General features: G+C 36.9%; 1 protein-coding gene across 5 annotated transcripts in view; it reads right to left on the bottom strand.

Annotated features, from left to right (window-relative positions):
- ABCA6 (ATP-binding cassette, sub-family A (ABC1), member 6) overlaps positions 1-17913 on the bottom strand; it is a 50940-nt gene extending 33027 nt beyond the window's left edge. The window contains exons 1-10 of one of the 5 annotated variants that reach the window (XR_001361212.1): positions 17310-17911; positions 16043-16143; positions 14503-14707; positions 13572-13733; positions 11831-11934; positions 11217-11443; positions 4780-4921; positions 3345-3530; positions 2303-2450; positions 360-525 (exon numbers count right to left, since the gene is read on the bottom strand). Coding sequence is in view for 4 of the 5 variants with exons in the window: in XM_014536107.1 (XP_014391593.1) it covers positions 360-525; positions 2303-2450; positions 3345-3530; positions 4780-4921; positions 11217-11443; positions 11831-11934; positions 13572-13733; positions 14503-14707; positions 16043-16138 (1436 nt within the window). In the remaining variant the exon portion in view is untranslated. Of the gene's footprint in view, positions 1-359; positions 526-2302; positions 2451-3344; positions 3531-4779; positions 4922-11216; positions 11444-11830; positions 11935-13571; positions 13734-14502; positions 14708-16042; positions 16144-17309 lie in introns of all 5 variants that reach the window. The other 4 variants (XM_014536107.1, XM_014536105.1, XM_005861816.2 and 1 more) reach the window with 4 other exon arrangements.
- Between the last annotated feature and the right edge of the window lie 4363 nt (positions 17914-22276).

The raw sequence follows: 22276 nt of genomic DNA, 5'->3' as shown, positions 1-22276 counted from the left end.
TTCCTCTTTGTTAAAAGTGCCTACTTTCAAGGTCACATTCCATTTTATTGGTTTTCTCTACGTATATTATTGTTCATCTCACTCTAGACTCTGTTGATGTGTTATCTCATTGGTTTTCATGGTTTGAACACCAACCTAATGTTGACTCGGTCCTTGGCCCTGAGATTTAGGCTTACATAGTCAAAGGTTTGCTGGGTTTCTTCATATAAGTATAACACACACACACACACACACACACACACACACACACACACACACACACACTTCTAAATCAGTGGTTGTCGAACTTAATTGCACCTTGGAATTCCAAAGGGAACAGCCTTATACCCATACATCAGTATACTAGTAAGTGTAACTACCTGATGGCCTCCTTTCCTTGAAATTCTGGAGCCATTGGTTCAAAATCATCATCAGAGGTATGCTCCAGATCTGTTTCCTTCTCAATGGTATTATCAATCCTTTGGTGTTGGAAACAAGATGATGAGTTCAGGAAAAATAATGGAGAATAACGGCGCTCATTTCCATCTAATTCATTAAGAAGCAATAAAAATATTGGATCAGTAACATTAAAACTGAGAGAAGAATCCTTGTTCAGAATAGTGAAAATATCTTAGACTTTTAAGCATCATAGAGAAATTCTGTTCTAGCTTCCTGTTACTGAGCATATTATCAAGAAAACTTGATAATTAAGAAATGAAAATCCAAAGGAAGTAACATTATCACAAAAGTTAAAAGAACACTCAACAAAACATAAATCATATTTGAATAAAATATGGTCTAAAATGTATTCAGAACAATGAATAAAACCAAATATTTGGAGGGAAAGCCTTAATATGGCATAAAATTAATTGCAAACATATTTGTGAACTTAATGAAGCATTTGATCACAGCAATATGATTGAGCATAATACTGAAATCTGCATGGTACATAAATTAAAAGTACATAGAGTAATTATATTTGTTTGGGATGAATATATGGTCATTTTCTAGATTAAGAGAAAAAAACCCTAAACAAAGTAGTATTTGTTACTAAGGGCCTTCAAGATATAAACCAGAAGTGATAAAAAGATAGGTATACATCGAAACAATCTTAACTACAAAGTGGAAGGAGTATAAAAAATAAGAAGATAAATAAATAAGAAGACTATGCAAGGAGAAAAGCATTCTGATTCTAGTGTATGTGAAGGAATTCTGGGCATATGTGAAACTTTTGGTTGTTGCAAGATAAAGAAAATCTAACTGGGCAATATGCTTCTGTAAGCATGAACAATACAGGAAGACTTTTCAGAAAGACTCTGAAAATGTCCTAATGTTCATTTTGTGATTTCCTTAAGGGGCAGATATCTCCCTTCTGAAATGCTCTCCCACATATGGAGTGAGTGAGAAAGATACTGATTAGTTCACAACTGAGGTCTAGTTTTATTTAGTTTACAATCTGTCCCACATTCTTGTAAGAAAAACACATTTTTATCAGAAAGTGGTTCCACTGTATTATGGCCCTATACTGTATAAGTCCAAACCATCTGAAGAACTAAGTTATTTCAGCTAGTTCTAAACAGATCCTAAATATCATTATTTGAAAACACTTTCAGGGATCTTGGAAAAAAATATTATTTAATATAACATAGTTATAATATGTATTAAAATGATCATCATTGTCTATTTATAATGTGTACTAGTGGCCCAGTACATGAAATTCGTGCACGGGGGGTGGGGGTTGTTGTCCCTCAGCCTGGCCTGCACCCTCTCCAATCTGGGACCCCTGGGGGGATGTCCGACTGCCAGTAAACCGGTAGTCGGACATCCCTCTTGCAATCCGGGACCACTGGCTCCTAACCACTCACCTGCCTGCCTGCCTGATTGCCCCTAACGACTCTGCCTGCCGGCCTTCTTGCCCCCAACTGACCCCCTCGCCAGCCTGCTTGCCCCCAACTGCCCCCTCCTGCCAGCCTATTCTCCCCCCACTGCCCTCCTGTCCTGGCCTGATCGCCCCTAACCGCCTCTGCCTCAGCCCCGTCACCATGGCTTTGTCTGGAAGGATGTCTGGAAGGTCTCCCGGTCTAATTAGCATATTACTCTTTTATTAGTATAGATTATATTAAAGTCAGAAGAATGATTGTTTTTACATAAATATTTTTTCAGACCTTAAAACCATAAAGTAGAAATAAAGAACTCATTCAGCCTGTGATGGGAAATAATTGTTATTCATCATTTCTTAAAACATATTTATATGCCCTTAAGAAAAAAATCTTTAATGTGATCAACATTTGTAGAGATCAGAGAAAAATCCACTATTACTTACAGGGTAAGATTTTGTCAAAGTATAATGCCAATACCAAGTACCAAAAAGCATCAAAAGCCAACATGAAAAACGTTGCTATCATTATATATGAGTCTCCCGATGGGTCAGGAAAAGTTACACCATTCATGTTATAATCCATGTGGATAATCTAAGAATCAAACAAAAATAATAAATACTTAAATTAAATAAATAAAAATAATGCAGTGCAGTAGCAAGAATTATCACTTTATTGGGTAGCTTTTTGAAGAAGCCCATTAATGAAGTTATTAGGAAACTACTCCTATTTTATAGCAAAGGAACATTAGAAAATACTAATTTTAAAAAATACAGTGGATATTCATGCAGAAACATTAATATTACCTCTACCTAGAGATACACAAAAGTTATTTTGAAAAATATTTTACATCTAAATATAAAAGCAGAATCATTCAAGTTTCCAGAATAAAAAGTTAAAAGAATATCATTATAATCTTGGGGTAGGCAATGGTTTTTTTAAACAGGTATATACTCTATATAAAAGAAAAACTTGACAAACTGATTTTATCAGAATTAAGACCTTCTGTTCGTCAAACAAAGGCACCACTATGAGATAAAAATGTCAGCAACAAATAATTGCAGAATTTCACATATTCAGCATATCTAAGGAATTCCTACAGAACATCAGGAAAAGATAGAAAATGTACCAGAAAAATGGCAAAAAGGCTTGAATCATCAATTTATAAAAATTGGGCGAAGCCCAGGTCCCGGGTGCCAGAGGGAAGCCGGTGCTGGCAACCGGGGGAAGGAAGGCCTACTCTTGCACGAATTTCGTGCATCGGGCCTCTAGTATAGAAATAAGACAAGAAAAGACTTCAAAATGAAAATACATCTGAGATGTGAGCTGACCATTTTTTCCTACAATGTAATAAAATTTTCAAATTTAGCTTTAGAGTAGAACTGTTTAGAACAAAAGCTCTTCATCTGAAAGTGTTGACTATAAAGAGTCGTGAAGTATCAAATTCTTCTGAAACTTTAATAATAAACCAATTAACTATCCTCTCACCTGGGCCATTCCAGCAGTGAAGGCAAAAGGGCTAAAAATACTCAAAATCCACTCCAAAGATGAAGGAAGTTGTCTATGCAATGCAGAGAGTCCCACACCGCCCCAGAAGAGAGTGAGGAGAAGCACAACGAAATTGGTGAGGGAAGTTTTCTTGAGCACCACACTCATCAGGAATGTTAAAGCTATCTGAAAGAAAGAGAAGACAGGTAGCTATTATATAGAATCAGTTCATTGAGAAACATTGGTAGCACAATTTACTAAGGGTCATAACATCTTTATGAGTGAGTCAGTGATGAAAATATTAAAGTATAATTATGCTCAGTCCTTCTTTCTTAATCCTTTGATAAATAGGATCCCTTTTTGTCCTATTCAAATGTTGGGCTTTTGTTGCTGAGGATAGGGTGGGGAGAATTGGGAAGGATTGCTCAGGGAATGGGTGGAAATGCAGACTTGGAAAGATGGGAAGAAACTAAAAGTATCAAAGAGTGTCAACATACCTTCTGCAGGAAACACTCTGAAAGGTGGGAGAAAATAGAGGCTGTTGTTCAAAGAAGGGAGAGGAGATTGACATGAAATATCATTGGCAAGGTGGGGGTATGAGAGCGGCGGTTCTCAACCTGTGGGTCGCGACCCCTTTGGTGGTCAAACGACCCTTTCACAGGGGTCGCCTAAGCCCATTCTACATATCAGATATTTATATTACGATTCATTACAGTAGCAACATTACAGTTATGAAGTAGCAACGAAAATAATTTTATGGTTGGGTCACAACATGAGGAACTGTATTTAAAGGGCCAGAAGGTTGAGAACCACTGTATTAGAGGGAGAAGAGTTGCATAAAGCTACCATGTGATTAGGAAGCTTGGAGAAAAAAGATGGGTTCACTCCTCAAGTGCATCCTTGTTAATCGTCTACAAAAATCTTAGATAATTTAGTCAAAATTTTTTCTTTCTTTTCTTTTTTTGTTATTCCTCACCTGTGGATATTTTTTTCCTGTTGATCTATTTTTAGAGAGAGTGGGAGGGAGGGGGAAAGACACAGAGAGAGAAACATCAATGTGAGAGAGACACATCGATTGGTTGCCTCCCACATGCAGCCTGACCAGGGCCAGGGATTGAGCCTGCAACCAAGGTATGTGCCCTTGACCAGAATCCAATCGAGACCCTTCAGTCTGTGGGCCTATGCTCTAACCGCTGAGCAAAACCAGCTAGGACTATTTTTTTCTTTTTGATGCATTTCATTAATTCAGATCTTTATGTGAAAGTGAGGTCCAACTTTATTTAGGTGACATCATTTTCTCACAGTCAGAGGGACTTTCTCAAACACATGTACACACAAAATGCACATGAAAGAAATGACTGCTGAGACAATTCTTGCTACATATAGACAGCTAAGACCTAAAGCAGAGAAAGTGGTCGTCGTGGCATGAACTTACCAAGGATAAGCCATATAAGAAAAAAAGTATAAATATGACCATGAAGCCCGTCATGACTATAATTTTTCTGGATGTTATGATCATTGCAATGAATATGGAAATAATGAAGATGAAGCCAGCATAGATTAAACCCCAGGAGAACCTAAAGACAAAAAATTATTGCAATTATTTTAATTTTAGTATGAAATACTGGAAACATAAAGTATCTAAAGAATAATGGCATGATTGCCCCTGTGCCTGCCACCTAGATTATTAATTAAAATATCACTAATAATACACTGGCATGGCTGTATCTACTGGGTAGGTGTTAGCTCTATATTCACGTACTGTATAAATAGTATGAACATTGCATAAATAGTATCATCTTGTATGGATTCCCCTACAACTTGCCTTTACCAATCAACATATACAATAGTATACACTGCTGTATAATCTTTCATTAATGACTATATCCCAAAGTTCTCCTGCCCATAATTATTTTGGGTGTTTCTTTTCTTTTTTTTCTAATGCAATGTTTCTAAGAGCATTCTTCTACTTGTCTTTTTTTGGGGGGGGGGGGCGTGGAATGCAAAAACATTTCTCTTAGGTAAAATTGCTGAATTAAAGGGGATGAGTATTTTGTATCTTCAGCTTAATTATATATTACCAACATGTTATAACTGCAGAATTGGAAGGAAACTTGACATTTGTCAATCAATTCAGTAACCATAGAAGGAAGCACTGGGGGCAGATGATAATTTGACCATTCTTGAGATCTTGGCCAGTAGCAAATTCCATAACCCCACTAAGCCCATTCCATTCTTGCCATGCCTATTCATATTTATATAAACTGATATAAATTACGGTATGCCTACAGCGTTCTCAACCTGCGGGCCGCGACTCCTTTGGCAGTTCAAACGACCCTTTCACGGGGGTTGCCTAAGACCATCCTGCATATCAGATATTTACATTACAATTCATAACAGCAGCAACATTACAGCTATGAAGTAGCAACGAAAATAATTGTATGGTTGGGTCACAACATGAGGAACTGTATTTAAAGGGCCAGAAGGTTGAGAACCACTGCCTTAAGAGTTCACACTGTTTGCTTTAGATATGCTGGTGATCACATTTTTATGAGGTGGTTATTAAGAAATAGTATTCAACCTTTGACCTAACAAGCATATAGGGTGTTTTAGTCCAAACTTCTCTTTTTACAGCTGAGTAAACGCAGTCCCTATTATTAGTTAATGGGCCTATTCAAGGTCAACAGAGTAAAACAGTTTAACAAAGCTAAGATGAAGCCAAGGGACTTTGCTCAGTCCAGAGCTCTTTCCTCTACATAAAATTGCCTAAGTAAGAAAGAATCCAAACAGCTGCAAATAACAGCAAAAATATTAAAACTGGAAACTTGCATCAATATGTTCCAGTAGACTATGTTTACTGCTTCTCTGACTTTTTTTGAGAAGTTCAAGATTTATTTATTTTTTAATTGAAATTATTGGAGTAACATTGATTAATAAAATTATATAGGTTTCAGGTATATAATTCTATAACACATCATCTGTATATTGTACTGTGTTTTTTCACCTCTCCCACCCTTCTTTCCCTCTGGTAATAACCATACTGTTATCTGTGTCTATGAGTTACTTGTTTTTTTTTTAATCTTTATCCCTTCACCTTTTTCATCGAGCCCCCCTCAACCTTCCCTTCTGACAGCTGTCAGTCTGTTCTCTATGAGTCTATTTCTATTCTGTTAGTTTATTTGGTTCATTAGATTCCACATAGCAGAGCAATCATATGGTACTTGTCTTTCTTTGACTGGCTTATTTCACTTAGCATAATACTCTCCAGGTCCATCCATGCTAGCACAAAGGGTAAGAGTTCCTTCTTTTTTAGTCGAGTAGTATTCCATTGTGTAGATGTACCACAACTTTTTATCATCTACTGATGGGAACATGGGCTGCTTCCAAATCTTGGCTATTATAAATAGTGAACAGAGGGGTGCATATATTCTTTTGAATCTTTGTTTCGGGTTTCTTCAGATATATTCCTAGATGTAGAACTGCTAGATCATAAGGCAGTTCCAGTTTTAATTTTTGAGGTAACTCCATACTGCTTTTCACAGTGGCTGTACCAATCTATATTCCAATCAACAGTGCATGAGGGAGGAAAACTAACGAGAAAATAAACAAATGGGACTACATCAAAATAAAAAGCTTCTGCACAACAAAAGAAACCACCAACAAAATAACAAGAAAGCCCACTGCATGGGAGAACACATTTGCCAATGTTATTTCTGATAAGGGTTTAATCTCCAAAATTTACAGGGAACTCATACAACTTAACAAAAGGAAGATAAACAATCCAATAAAAAAATGGGCAAAGGATCTAAATAGACACGTTTCACAAGAGGACATACAGAAGGCCAAGAGATATATGAAAACATGCTCAAAGTCACTCATCATCCGAGAGATGCAAATCAAAACGACAATGAGGTACCATCTCACACCTGTCAGAATGGCTATCATCAACAAATCAACAAACGACAAGTGCTGGAGAGGATGTGGAGAAAAAGGAACCCTCTTGCACTGCTGGTGGGAATGCAGACTGGTGCAACCACTGCAGAAAACAGAATGGTTTCCTCAAAAAATTAAAAATGGAACTCCCATTTGGCCCAGTAATCCCACTTCTAGGAATATATCTCAAGAAATCAGAAACACCAATCAGAAAGAAATATGCACCCCTATATTCATAGCAGCACAATTTACAATAGCTAAGATTTGGAAACAGCCTAAGTGCCCATCAGCAGATGAGTTAATTAAAAACGGTGGTACATCTACACAATGGAATACTACGCTGCTGTAAAAAAGAAGGCACTCTTACCATTTGCAACAGCATGGATGGACCTGGAGAGCATTATACTAAGCGAAATAAGCCAGTCGGAAAAGAGATAAATATCACATGACCTCACTCATTTGTGGAATATAATGAACAACATAAACTGATGAACAAAAATAGAGCCAGAAAAAAATATACTCTAGAATATAATAGAGGTAATCCTATGATTTGCAGATTTTTAATATTTCCTACAACTTTTGTGGTATTATACTATTTTAGTACAGTTTTGGTAATATTGTAATATTTAAAATCTTTTTTCTTAAAATATTAATGTTTATTGCATGTAACATTATATTTAGTTTTTCTTGAAATATCAATGTTTACTGCATGTTACATATTTAAAATCATGTTTCTTGAAATATTAATGTTTATTGCATGTGAATGGCTAATTATTTTGTATCTACAATCTGGCAATAGATTTGTATATTGTATAAAATTAAATAAAAATAAAAAATAATAAAATCTCTAAAAAAAAAAGACAACAGTGCATGAGGGTTCCCGTTTCTCTACATCCTCGCCAACACTTGTTGTTTGTTGATTTATTGATGACAGCCATTCTGACAGGTGTGAGAAGATATCTCATTGTGGTTTTAACCTGCATTTTTCTGATGATCAGTGATGTTGAGCATATTTTCATATGTCTATTGGCCACTTGTATATCCTATTTGGATCCTTTGCCCATTTATTAATTGGACTGTTTGTCTTATTTTTGTTTTTTGGTGTTGAGTTGTATAAGTTCTTTATTTCTTTATAAATTTTGGACTTTAACCCTTTACCAGATGTCTCTTTGGTGAATATGTTCTCCCATTCAGTGGGCTGTCTTTTCATTTAGTTGATGGTTTCTTTTGATGTGCAAAAGCTTTTAAGTTCCATGTAGCTGCATTTGTTTATTTTTTCTTTTGTTTCCCTTGGCCAATGAGGTATGTCAGAAAAAATGTTGCTATGAGACTTTTTAAATTTCATGTCTTTACAATGATTCAGCCTGACTGGAAACATCAGCATTTTTTAAAAAGCATAATATGTTCTGCAGAATCCACTTCCTGAGAACATAAGGAACTACAATAGGTAGGAATTGAAAAACCACAGGGTAGGGGAATTACAAGTACAGGAAACTCAAACATTATCTAGAACAAGGAACTCATTGCAGAGTTGGGGGTAGGGGGTGAGAGAGATGTTATTAAAGTCAATAAAAACTTCACCATGAAAACAAAACAACTCAGACATCACATTTAACTCATATGTGGAATCCAAAGAACAAAATAAACTGATGAACAAAATTGATCCAGAGACATAGAAACATGGAACAGATTACCCATCTCAGAGGAAAGGCAGGAGTGGGTGAGTGAGTGGAAAGAGATTAACCAAAGAATATGTATACATATATGCATAACCCATGGACACAGACAATAGTATGGTGAAGGCCTGGGGTCGGGGGTAGGTGTGGGATAGAAGGGGTCAATGAAGAGAAAAAGGAAGCATCTGTAATATTTTCAACAATAAAGATAATTTTTTTTTAAAAAAAAGAATAAATACTGATTGCATTTCACATTCATTACATAAGTTTTTAAAAGCTGTCATAAAATTTATTTGCAACAGACATCCTATACTTAATGAAAAGTTTCAGAATCTATTGCCTTCTTAGTTTTAAGTTACATGCATACTGGGAATCCTTTTAAGAAGCATTGATCCTGAGAATGAATCCACATCTAAATATCCAATGCCTTTCCGATGCTGATCTAGAGTTGACTTGGTCCTACCTATTTCAGGTGACTGCAGAGGTGCTGTTCCACAAGACATGCCCTGGACTGAGAGAGTGTCTTTTCATACAGAGCTCCTGTCTTTTCCCTCCTCACAGACTCCATCTATTCCTTTGTATTCCCCAAAGTTCCACTACAAAATATTCTTCTCCTCTTTCCTTTTTATTGAAAGACCCAGTTTTCTCTTCTTCTATTTCACACATTATATTGCATAGGAAATGTAAAAATTCCTAGACCATACTTTTTAAAAACATTTTTTTAAATATATATTTTATTGATTTTTTACAGAGAGGAAGGGAGAGAGATAGAGAGTTAGAAACATCGATGAGAGAGAAACATCGATCAGCCGCCTCCTGCACATCTCCTGCGGGGGATGTGCCCGAAACTCAGGTACATGCCCTTGACCGGAATCGAACCCGGGACCAAGGGCATGTACCTGGGTTGCGGGCACATCCCCAGTGGGAGATGTGCAGGAGGCGACTGATCGATGTTTCTCTCTCATCGATGTTTCTAACTCTCTATCTCTCTCCCTTCCTCTCTGTAAAAAATCAATAAAATATATTAAAAAAAAAAAAAAGAAACATCGATGAGAGAGAAGCATCGATCAGCTGCCTCCTGCACACCACCTGCAACCAAGGTACATGCCCTTGACTGGAATCGAACCTGGAACCCTTCAGTCCCCAGCCGGATACTCTATCCAGTGAGCCAAACCGGCTAGGGCCAAACTTTTATTTCAGAGGACATGTGGCTTGCAAAAGATTGTTCAATAAATAGTTCCTCATCTATCCCATATAGTTTCACATTCCTAAGCAGTATCTTCTGGACACGAGGATTATACAGAGACATGTCTCCTAGGTTTCAATACTGAAAAACATCAGGGGTCTTTGGGGGTGAAATTAATTAACCTTTTTTCTTTTCCTAGAGACTATAGACTTTATAACTGACTGCACTGCGGAATTCTCTGCTTGGACTCTCGGCAGTTAGAGCTTCTATGATTTGAATTTTCATCTATCAAATCTTACCTATTATTTTGCTAGGTCTTTGCTTCTATTCCTCAATTATTTGTTTTTATTTTATTATTATTTATTATTACTATTATTATTATTTTTAATCCTCACCCGAGGAAATGTTTATTGATTTCAGAGAGAGAGGAAGGGGGAGAGAAAGGGAGAAACATCAAAGCCACCCAGCCAGGGCTGTTCTTATTTTAATACAAACACGCACACAGAGATACATACACACTTGTATTTCAAAATTTCATAATCAGTTTAAACTATTCATGGCATAAGCCCTGCTATGTGCCAGCCTATGTGCTGCGTGTGTTGGGAACATTCCATAGGCTATCTCTTTTAATCCCAACACATGATATTTAGTTGCTCAAAAATACTCCTGATGGCCCAACCTCTGCACACAAGCTAGCCTTTATTAGGTCATACTTTCTTCAACACAAGGAACTGTAAAGAAATCCAATGACAACGGTGGGCAGAGCTAGCCAGAGAGTTGCAATAAGGGAACCTGGGTTGTAGTCCCAGCTCTGGCAATCATTGGCCAGTGGACACTGGGCTACTCTTACTCTCTTTGATGAGTATAACAGTGTTAGCTTAACATACTCTGGCACAGAAAAAGTGCTCAGCAAATTAGAATAACTGTTTTGCACGGCAAAATTTAATAAAGACTAAATAAAGTCAGAACAGAAGGAAAATGGCCAATGTATCGAGTTTGATGTCTTGAAATGGTAACACTTTTTCACTGCTTCTTCATGTCTCTTACTCAACTGTGCTGTTTGAATCTGTCACTCACCAGAATGCTGAATCTTGTAGACCCATCATTTTCATCAAATCCTTACTCTTTTTTCTCTCTTTGGTAACACCGAATGATGCGAAATATATAAACGAGGAGAAGTAAAGCAAGCATTGGAAAATAAACATCTCATTTTGAAGTAAGTCTTTAGCAATAAAAGGTAATGTCTTCATATTTATAGCAGTGACTGACATCAGCTCTTCCATCACAGAGTGATCTGTCAGGATCTTAAATAAAAGAGTTTAAAGAAACAAAATCACTTTTTAAAGTCAAGAATCAAGAAATCAATAAGCTATGGGGATTGTACCAATGTCAACTTCCTGGTTTTAATACTGTCCCATGGTAATGGAAGACATTACCAGTTGGAGAAACCAAGCGAAGGACACGCAGACCTCCCTGGACATTGTTTTTGCAACTTCCACTCATTCCGTAACTACTGGAAATTTTAAAGTAAAAAAAACAAAAGCAATGTGGTCCTTTGCCTAAATCCCATTTCACCCTACATATACCTGATTCCTTATAGAACCGTGTGGAAACCTGAGTGTGTATCACCTTTCATCAACGTTTTGATGCTTCAGGCATTAATTTGCATTATTTATTAGAACTTTTCTTACTTCTATAATAGCAGCATCAATCGCAGCTTGCAAAGTCACAAATCCTGAACTTAAGTATTTGGTCAGTGAACATGATGGCTCATTTCCTGAATTCCAGCAATGAGCTGTAAAGCACAGAGAAGGGCAGAATCATTATTACGGGATGAAGGCACTTTGAGAACAAGAAACAAGAATCTAAGAGAAAACAATCTCGAAGGGGCTCCACCAGTCAGAACCTTCAACCACATAGAAAAATAAAAATAAAAGAAGCAAATTAAAGTTCTCAATGAGGCAAGTTTATTCATGGAGATCATAGCTTGCATAGGGAGCTTAGAAAAAGATGAAAGCTTCAACCATACTGGACCCCTTGCTGTGCCTGGAAACACCAAATGCAATCCAGGGCTAGAACTTCTTTTGTGCTCAAACACTCTCACTCTAGGAATTCATGGCGCACTCCTTCCCTCCACCCTGCCCTCTTCTAAAAAGTAAACTCATTATAGACATCTTTCCTGGCCACCATCAATAAGAATATCTAAAATAGCTCTTTCAGGCTCTATCTTCCATGCCTGCTTTATCTTACTCTATTGCTTTATTGCCACCTGACTGTAATGATCCGTGCTAGAAGGCTTATCTAAGTATGTTTTCTTCACTTCAATCTTCAAGGCCAAGAAAAATGCGAAACACACAGTAGACCATCAGTGAAGGGATGGAAAAAAACCAATTCTATTAGTCACTTCAATTCTTCTTTTTTTAAATTTTATTTTAAAATATTTTTATTGATTTTTTTACAGAGAGGAAGGGAGAGGGATAGAGAGTTAGACACATCGATGAGAAAGAAACATCGATCAGCTGCCTCCTGCACACCCCCTATTGGAGATGTGCCTGCAACCAAGGTACATGCCCTTGACCAGAATCGAACCTGGGACCCTTCAGTCTGCAGGCCGATGCTCTATCCACTGAGCCAAACCGGTCAGGGCCAATTCTGCTTCTTAAGGGGTCCTCAAATATCTTCCTCTTTCTAAGCTGCCTCCACTCTGTCTAAGCCACCATCAGCTCACTGGTACGTTTTATTGCATTCTCCCTGACTCCTCTGCAATCATCCTCAAGGCTATATCCACACTGTTACCTTAGACTCGGAAGTCTAATCACGCTTCTGCCCTGATTACTGTACCTGGATGGCTCTCCATTGCCCTGGGATTAAAGGACCCTACAGGATCTAGACTTTGAGTAATTTCAGCCTTATTCTCCCATCACATTCCTTCTTGTCTTCTCTATTCAGTTATACTGCTCTTGTTCTATATATATTAGCTGATGTCCTTCACTTCTGGGCCTTCAGAAGTATATGTGCGATTCCTTCTGATGTTTGTTAAAACATCATTTCCCCACATATGACTTCTCTAATCCCAAGCATATTAGAAACCCTTGGTCCAAGTCCCTTCAAGGACTTTCCCTTGCACTTACTATTAATGTATCTCAATATGTCTGTTCTGCTAGATTGGGACCAATCACTCTTGGTCACCCTCTGCATCCTTGCAGTATCCACCTGAGAGCTCACTATATACAGATGTTGGGTGACTCTATAATTTTTTGTGCATCATCCTACAGTGGGATAATATGATTGACCTTGGGAAAAGGTAAGCAATAACATGTGCTTTTGAATGTTCTCATACGCCATTGAAAGCATCTGTGTTGACCATGCCAACCTGTTCCTTATGCAAAAAACATGAAAAACATCATAATGATATTTTATAGGGAAAATCACCTGATAAATGGTCTCCCTTCAAAAATGGAATGCCATAGCTATGAAGAAATTTTAACTCATAAGAGAAAGTATCACTAAAGATGACTCCCACTGCACGTGGGAAATGGTTCTCAAGTAGTTCGTCCATAGATTTTTGATTTGGTGCCCCAATGACTGTTGTTTCTGTAAATTACAAAGCAAAAACAGATAAGATAATGGTAAGTCTTAGGGCAAGTTTTAGGTACATAAAAGATTATACCAGGATAAGTATGCATAAGAAAGGATAATTGGTATGCATAAGAAATCAGAGTTACTGAAGCAAAGACATCTCTCCTATGATCTTTGCTTTACTTAGGAACCAAGAGCACAAAGTGACTCTATATCTAACAGCTAGGAGTTTTACCTGTTAAAAATTAAGGCTTAAAAATCAGGTACCCAGCTCACCCATGAAATACACATTGTGCTTATCTCAGTTATATAGCAACCTCATTTAGAATGAAGGCCTTAAAAGATGCTTACCAAAAAAACACCTGATACAGATTATCTTTAGACTATCCATCCTTACTTATCATAGGTTTAAAATTATTGTTTAATAACTGTGGCCTAACTTATTTTAGATGATTATTTTTCCTAGGTTACATAAATCTTAATCATTGTATTCCTGCTTAACACCCACATACTCTTTCTTGACACTGCAAATCTGGAATGACAAATGTATTGCTTTAGTTAAATTCCATTAGAAATGAGGCCTCCCTAAACTGGACCCCCATCAAGCTGAAAAAGGGTTTGATAGGCTAATTGTTGTTAAAGAAGAAACTAACCAAATTTATATACTATTTTAATACCTAAATAATTAGCTTAATGGGTCACTGTAACTTCAAATTTAACATATACACATCTTTCCCAAAATTTAAAACAGTATCAGTAATTCCTTTGTCTTGAGTATACTTACCTTTCAAAAAGGGAGCAGATACTGTTTTATTCATTATCTGCTTGGTTATATTGGAGACCGGTGTATACACAGCAAACGGGAAAGAGTTATTATATTTGTCTACCCTTCCCAGGTTCTGAGAAGGCTTTCCAGGAAACTGGGTATTGTATTTTGTAGATGACAATAAGCCCATATATAGTCCTAGAAGTACTGGAAATCCCCATTCCTATAACACAGGGGGGAAAAAAAACAAATTTATGTTATATTCCCTTAAAGAGCTCAATTGACACCAAACAACTAAAGACAAATTCCAATGTTGCCACAGCATTGGCTTCTTTTGCTCTCCGTCAGAACAAAAGGAACCCAATGAAAGACACATACTGATCAATGTGCAGATGATGTTTTGTTGAGTTGTACACTTGAAACCTGTATGGTGTTGTGAATCAATGTCACCCCCAATAAATTCAATTTAAAAAAAAAGAAAGAGACATACTGAGAAAGTTGCCACAGATATCATTCTCCACTAATACAACTACACCTTTTCTCTAAATCATGAACCAATGGAGAGCATAAGATAAAAGGATGACAATCTCTGTATGTGTGGGCATCTGATTCTAAACTCTGCGAGACACAGATTATCCCAGGTAAGTTTTATGGTGGCAAAGAGCAATATCCTTGTCAGTTGTCAAGGAAATCAAAGAAAATGAAAAGGAACGGAGTGGTAGAGACTGTCTAGTGTTTCACATTATCAGTAATCTCTTCCCGCTTGGCACAATGCTAGACTCTATTTCCAGCCTCTCAAAATCAGGTGGGACCAAGTGAGTCAGTTACAGCCCATGGAATGTGGGCAGCAGTGATACAGGCCACTTCCAGGCCTGGGTCACGGAACACAACCTAGTCCTTCTATTCCTGATCTTTGACTGGATGCGCTGGATCCAGGGAAGGTCTCCAAGGACCAAGGAGAGGGCAGAGTCCCTAGATGAAGAAGCCTGGGTTCCTAAATGACTGTGTGGAGAAGATCCCTTCACCCACCCAACCCACTTCACTTTCCTGCCAACCTTATTTAGGCTGTAAAAGGAGTGAAGCCGCTGCGGTTTGGGGCTGCTACCTGTAGACAGCCCACCTACCTAATTCAAACTGACAATCAGTGATGTTCCTTGGTCATAATTCTTAGAAATAGTCTCTATGTAGATGATTCATGGCCTTGAAAATAAATCCCTAAAATTAAAATTCTTTCATTTCTGCCAGGCACTACTTTTCTTCTTTCTTGACTCTAAATGTATTACATGCAAATTATAGTAGCTTTAATAGTTGTTGCAATTTATCATATAATTAAATTTTCACTTGACCTCATTTTTGAAAAAAAATGAGTAAATACTTTGTCTTTACAATTTTACATTATTTTTCTGGAGTGCTGTGAGTCTCGCAATTCAACAAATACAACGAGAGACAACTTCAAAATCAATACATCCAGTCTGTTACTTAAAATATAAAATGAGAATCGTTAAGCAATGAAATACAATAACGTTGACTGTAGAAAGAAGAAAACTGTCATACGTACCAGTAAGCTCTCTCTTTTCATCCTCCACTTCTTAAGCAAATTTTTGCACAGAAGTGCTTGAGTTTGTTGATACACATTTTTCTTTTTCCTGTTCATTTAGCCTATTCAATTAAATGAACAAGAAGAAAGTAATCATTGTGGAGCATAAACTAGAAAAAAGGTGTAATAAGAAAAACCTTGATCATATGGGGGTGAGGAATATTTCCTACCTTTAAGAACTGAAAAAAAATGGATTTAAAATATTTGAATAACTCATGATTATAAAATTATACATCAAATATACGCACTGTAAGTTATTTGGTGGAGAAGTCAAATGATTATCGTCACAACTTTACAATAATGAAGTATTACAATGGAAAAGACATCATTAGATACCAGAGCCTATAAGATACTTCACATTTTTGACCTTTCATAATGGAAATTCAACTATATGAATAGCATATCTGAATTGTATCTTATATGACTAATAATTTTTTATTCTTTGCATTTAAATAGAAACTCCAGTATTTATATCAAATTAACATCAAACTTCTGATTAAATTCATCTGGATAATTATGTCCATGAGATGTAACCCCAATGAAATATTTTCTTGTGGCATTTACCTTCCAGACTGACTTGAACAACTTTTTATCAAAAGAGATAGGCCATAGGGTAATAATCTAGACTCAAACTACTTGACACTTGATTTTAATACACAGGAAGAATGAAACAATTTATCTCAATTTTCTGAATTCTGAAGTCCCTGAATAACTGAGGAAACAAACTACAAAGCATGTTTTAGAAAAAAGAAAGAAAAGAAAAAAAATCACATGGGAAAGTAATTTTGCCCAAATGTTGGCAAGTAAACCAAGAGATAATTTTTTTCAGTTTTTGAAATCTCAAAATTTCAGATTTGCATATTAAAATATTCAGACAATTCTCTCTCCACTAGCATAGAAGCAAATTTTTACTATTTTCCTTTATTCTACTCTTGTGTCTATATAATAAACTTGGTTGGGAAAAAATAGAAAAATTTTATCATAAATCACGTAAGTATTTAGAAAAACATCTGAAAAATAGATTTATTTTTTTTCTTTATTGATTAAATTACATGTGTCCTTATCCCCCCATTGTCTCCCTACCCCCCCACTCATGCCCTCACCCCCCTGGTGTGTCTGTGTCCATTGGTTAGGCTTATATGCAAGCATACAAGTCCTTTGGTTGATCTCTCCCCGCCGTGTCCACCTACATATTTGACATAACACCACAAAACAGAGCTCTACTTACTGAAAAATCAGAAGTACTCTTGAAAACACTCTCAAAGCACTGTTCTCTTTTTGTCTGAGGCAATGATTAAAAATTTTTGATCGCCACTTCTTCATTTATTCCTTAAATGGGTACCCACTCCCAACATTTCTTAACTCAGGCTGGTTTCTGAAAAGGGGTGTAGTCAGACTAAGTTGCACATGATGAACTTGTTTTCTTTTCTTCCTTACGCCAATTATTCTGCACGGAAATGACCGTTCTGTGGTTGGTTGAGAATAAAACAAACCCTGTTTTTGTGCACTTGGCCTTTCAACTCCAGGGCTCTGGGGAACAATGGTAAACAAATGCAGCGAGTCCTTCAGACGTGATGAATAAAGATGGGAGGCGGGGAAGAACCATGACTGAGTAAAATCAATAACTAAGCAAAGTAAATTTGTATAAGGACTCTTTAGCTATTTTTTTCACTCCTAATGCCTAAACACAACTACCAATGATACATTTGACTATTTTAGATGAAATATGCACAATGTGCTGGAGTCGAATTTCTTTTTTTGCCTAAGAAAGCTAAGCAATCCATAGTTTGCCATGGAGAAACACCTAAGTTAGACAAATGAGTAATAAACAGAGTCCTTTTCCCGCCTCGGTTCATAGTGAATGCTGAATTTCATAAGGCAATAGAACATAATAAAAAAGTAGATTTCTAGGGACTATAAAACATAGAAGAATAAAAAAAAAAGATTTGGGTCAATTTTTATGCATGACAACCAGGCAAAAAAGTTGAAATTTGTTCAACTGTTACTGCATAGTTTATCTCTCCCTGTAAAGAGTTGCAAACTTTTCTTGACCCAGCAAAGTAAATGACAAAACAGGAAACCAAAGTCCATGAATTGGGAAATCTCAAATATTGGACATGGCTCCTGATCCACAGATGTTAATAATCATAAAACTGAGAGATGTTCTGGAGAACAGGTGGATCATTTTAGTTCTACTTTTACAAATAATCAACAGTGAAATATTACATGTCATTTATATTTAAACTTGGCAAAAAAGAAAGGTAATAAAAATGTTCTAAAGTTCTCATAGATGGGGGCAGAGGAGCAGGACATAGATACTATTAAAACTTTATATCAGTAATAGGTCAAGGGTCCAAACAAAAATTCTAAGTTTGTTTTAAATCACCTGAAATATATTTCAAGTTTTTATTCATTTTGTTATTGTTTTAGACCCTATCTACTCTATTTTAAAAATCATTTTCCCACCCTGCCTTTCTCATAAATGTATTAAAATTCACAACTACAATGTCAATAATTATTCAGATTACTAGTAAGTATTTTGCTAGTTTCACTTTTTATCATTGATTTTTTGTGTGTATTCTTTGTGTTCCTCTTTCTTGACTTAGTTACTGTAATTTATTTTTATTTGGGGGCCCTTTTCCATGACTTCCCTATAAATTTGACCTAATTTGTTAAAGAAGTGTCTAACCTCCAGCTAGAAGCACATGGAAATGGTGGGTAAAATATATCCAAAATAGATGTTCAGATATATAACCAAAACCTAAAAGAAGAAAAAGATAAAGAGAAGAAAATAAGAATCAACAAAAGAAACAATGAGAAATAAAAAACAAAACAAAACACATTCTCGGGTGTAAAAGGGGGGAAGGGAAATTAAAGCTCGAACTGTGAGCATGTTAGAAATCCAGCAGTCCAAAGAGGTGTTTTCATACCCTTGTGACCTGAACGTGGTGCCTGGCAGGTTCTGAAGCTGGCCTCCTGTCTCCACATGAATCCAGAAGCTTCACAAGACTGTTCAGCATTAGAAATAGAGACTAGAAAGACTTCACCTACTACTCCAACGGAAAGTAAGGATGTATTATTTGCCAATCTCTAGATTAAAAAGGAAGTATCTTCCATAGAAAATGAAACCCAAGCATATGTAGCACATGTCAGATAACAGGACACAGAAGCAGGAGCTGAATTTATTCTCCCTGCATAGCAGCATGCTTAAGAACAATATCATAGCAGTTAGTGCATGTACTTGGGTTCAAATTCTGGCTATGCCATAGCTGTGTGTCCTTGTATCATCTATTTAACTTTTCTTCCTCAGTTTTTCATCCAAACTGCCCAGCCAACATGCCTCAGTTGATACATTTTTAATAGTTGTTGCAATTTATCATATAATAAATATGAACTAGGAGGTCACGGTTCAATTCCTAGTCAGGGCATATATGTCTGGATTGCGGGCTTGATCCCCGTGTGAAGTGTGCAGGAGGCAGCCGATCAATGATTCTCTCTCATCATTGATGTTTTTTTCTCTCTCTCCTCCTCCCTTCCTCTCTCTGAAATCAATAAAAATTTATTTTAAAAAACTGTGGTAACCGTATATATGTATGGTTACTTGGAGGATTAAGTTCATTAATATAAGTTAATAGGACAGTGCCTGGAACATTGTAAAAGCTCAAAAAATAAAACACATCACAACCACATTACTTGTGGCCAAAATGCCTCTTCCTCCTCCTTTTCCTCTTATTACCACTATTATCCCAAAACTCCACAGAGAAGACAAAAGAAACCTATAAAGATACGTCAAGAATACAAGACACACAGATATAGCAGCTAAGCTCATAATCAAAAGTTAACTATGAAAGATAATCAGCAGACAAAAACAATGGGACTATTAGCAACCTCAAAAATTAAATAATAATAAATATTATGCCCAACACTATAAAATATATAAAGTATTAAAGAAGAAAAACAGGAGAAATGAAAAGAAAAAGTAATAGGAAAATAACCCATTAGAATTTATAGGAATTTAACAAAGGATTAAAAAATTAAGCTTAAAAACTTAGTAGATAAGTTTTATAGATTAGACACAGCTGAAAAGAATATTAATAAACCATAAATATATCTGAAGAAATCATATAAAATTTAGTGCAAAGCAAGAATAAAATGGAAAAATATTTGAGACGTTAAAGGATATGAAAGATAGAATGAGGGTGTCCAGAATATGTCTAATAGGTATTTTTAAATGAGGAAAATAAAGAATAAGTAAAAAGAATGCTCAAGGATAAAATGTATAAAAATTTTCCAGAACTGAATTTCAATTCCAAAGGGTCTGGGTATCACTGACCTTATCTATCTTTTTTACCTTTTTCACCCATTTGCCATTTTAACAATTTTAAGTGTACAAGTCAGTGACATTAATGACATTCACAATATTACACAACCATCATCACTATCTAGTTCCAAAACTTCATTACAGGAAACTTTGTAAGCATTAAGCAATCACTTCCCCATTTACCCCTTCTTCTTCTTCTTCTTGCTCCTGGCAAGTACTCAACCACTTTCCATCTCCATGAATTTGCCAATTCTAGATATTTCATATGAGTGCTCATATTAATACAATATGCATGCCTAGTTTATTTCAAGAAAACTTTAGGTTTTATTTCACCAGTTTTAAAAAAACAAATGGATTGAGACATTGAAAATTCTAGGCAATGAGAATGGCCACTCATTTTACTTGCAACCATTAGTATGTTTTACCTAATTGGTTAGCTCTTTCATGGCACGTGCTTCTGTATTCATCCCATCAGGATTTTGCACTGTTCTGCCTCAAACACTGCATGTTGCAAAGATTTATCAGTAAGCAGCTACCTGTGCCCTCTGCCTCCACCAACCTACCGTCTCACTGCTGCTTCTGACTTGGCTTTCAGGTTGGCTTCTCTGCCAGTTGCTCTATCTTCTTTATCCATTCATTTCCTGAAGGATGCTTAAGCTGTTTTCACTCCTTGGCTATCATGAGTAATGCTGCAATGAACATGGGCATGCAGGTATCTTATCACTATCCTGCTTTCATTTTCTTTGGTGATATACCCTGTAATGGAATTGCTGGAACATATGGTAGTTCTGTTTTTAATTTTCTGAGGACTCTCCATACTCTTTTCCACTATGTACCAATTTGCATCATCCCCTCCAACAGTACACAGGAGTTCTCTTGTCTCCACAGCCTCAACAACACTTACCATCTTTTATCTACTTGACAATATAGGCTGACTTTTTCCATCTGGATTCCCGAACCCCATTAAATTAGTATAAATTCTATCCCCAACCACTTGAGTATGGCTCTGACTTTTCTTTCTCAAGTCCCGTGTCTGGGATAGCTACTCCAGGTAGTGGGTACTGTGCATCACATCCCCAGTCAACTTCAGACACCTTCTCTGATCCCAGTCTCAGTCTTTGGGATTTATATCCAGGTTCAATATCCTGCTGGGCCACAACACAAGCTGGAGCTTATTGCTCTGGTGGTGTTAAAGTGGTTTTGTTTTATTTTATCCAGAATTTCATGTGTTTGCAATGGGAGGAGGATCTGTGTTCAAAGGCATGAACTATGTGGGTGAAACTCTATGTATGGGTTTTACGGAATATGACAAGCTGGGGCTAACCAGCTTCATACCTGCTTCATGGGAAAACAGCCCTCCTGAGGGATGACAGCCCAGGCTGTTCTTAACAGAAGGCTGACCATAATTTGTACCATGGAAACAAGACCATAGCACATTTCATCCTATGTGTTGCTGACTGTACAAAGCTCAGCTCAGTCCAGCCAGCATGGCCAGGAGGTCACGGTTTGATTCCCCATCAGGGCACCTGCCTGGGTTGCAGGCTCAATCTCCAGTGTGGGGCATGCAGGAGGTAGCTAATCAATGATTCTCTCTCATCACTGATGTTTCTCTCTCTCTCCCTCACCCTGCCTGTCTGAAATCAATTTTTTAAAAATGCTCAGTTCATGCCCTGACCAGTTTGGCTCAGTGGCTAGAGTGTCGGCCTGTGGACTGAAGAGTCCCAGGTTCGATTCCGGCCAAGGGCATGTACCTTGATTGCGGGCACATCCCCAGTGGGGGGTGTGCAGGAGGCAGCTGATCCAAGTTTCTCTCTCATGAATGTTTCTAACTCTCTATCCCTCTCCCTTCCTCTCTGTAAAAAATCAATACTATA

This window comes from Myotis brandtii, unplaced genomic scaffold (genome assembly GCF_000412655.1).
Source record: "Myotis brandtii unplaced genomic scaffold, ASM41265v1 scaffold157, whole genome shotgun sequence".
Classification (NCBI taxonomy): Eukaryota; Metazoa; Chordata; class Mammalia; order Chiroptera; family Vespertilionidae; genus Myotis; species Myotis brandtii.
The sequence above is the reverse complement of the archived record's forward strand: the minus strand, read 5'-3'. Positions and strand labels throughout refer to the sequence as shown.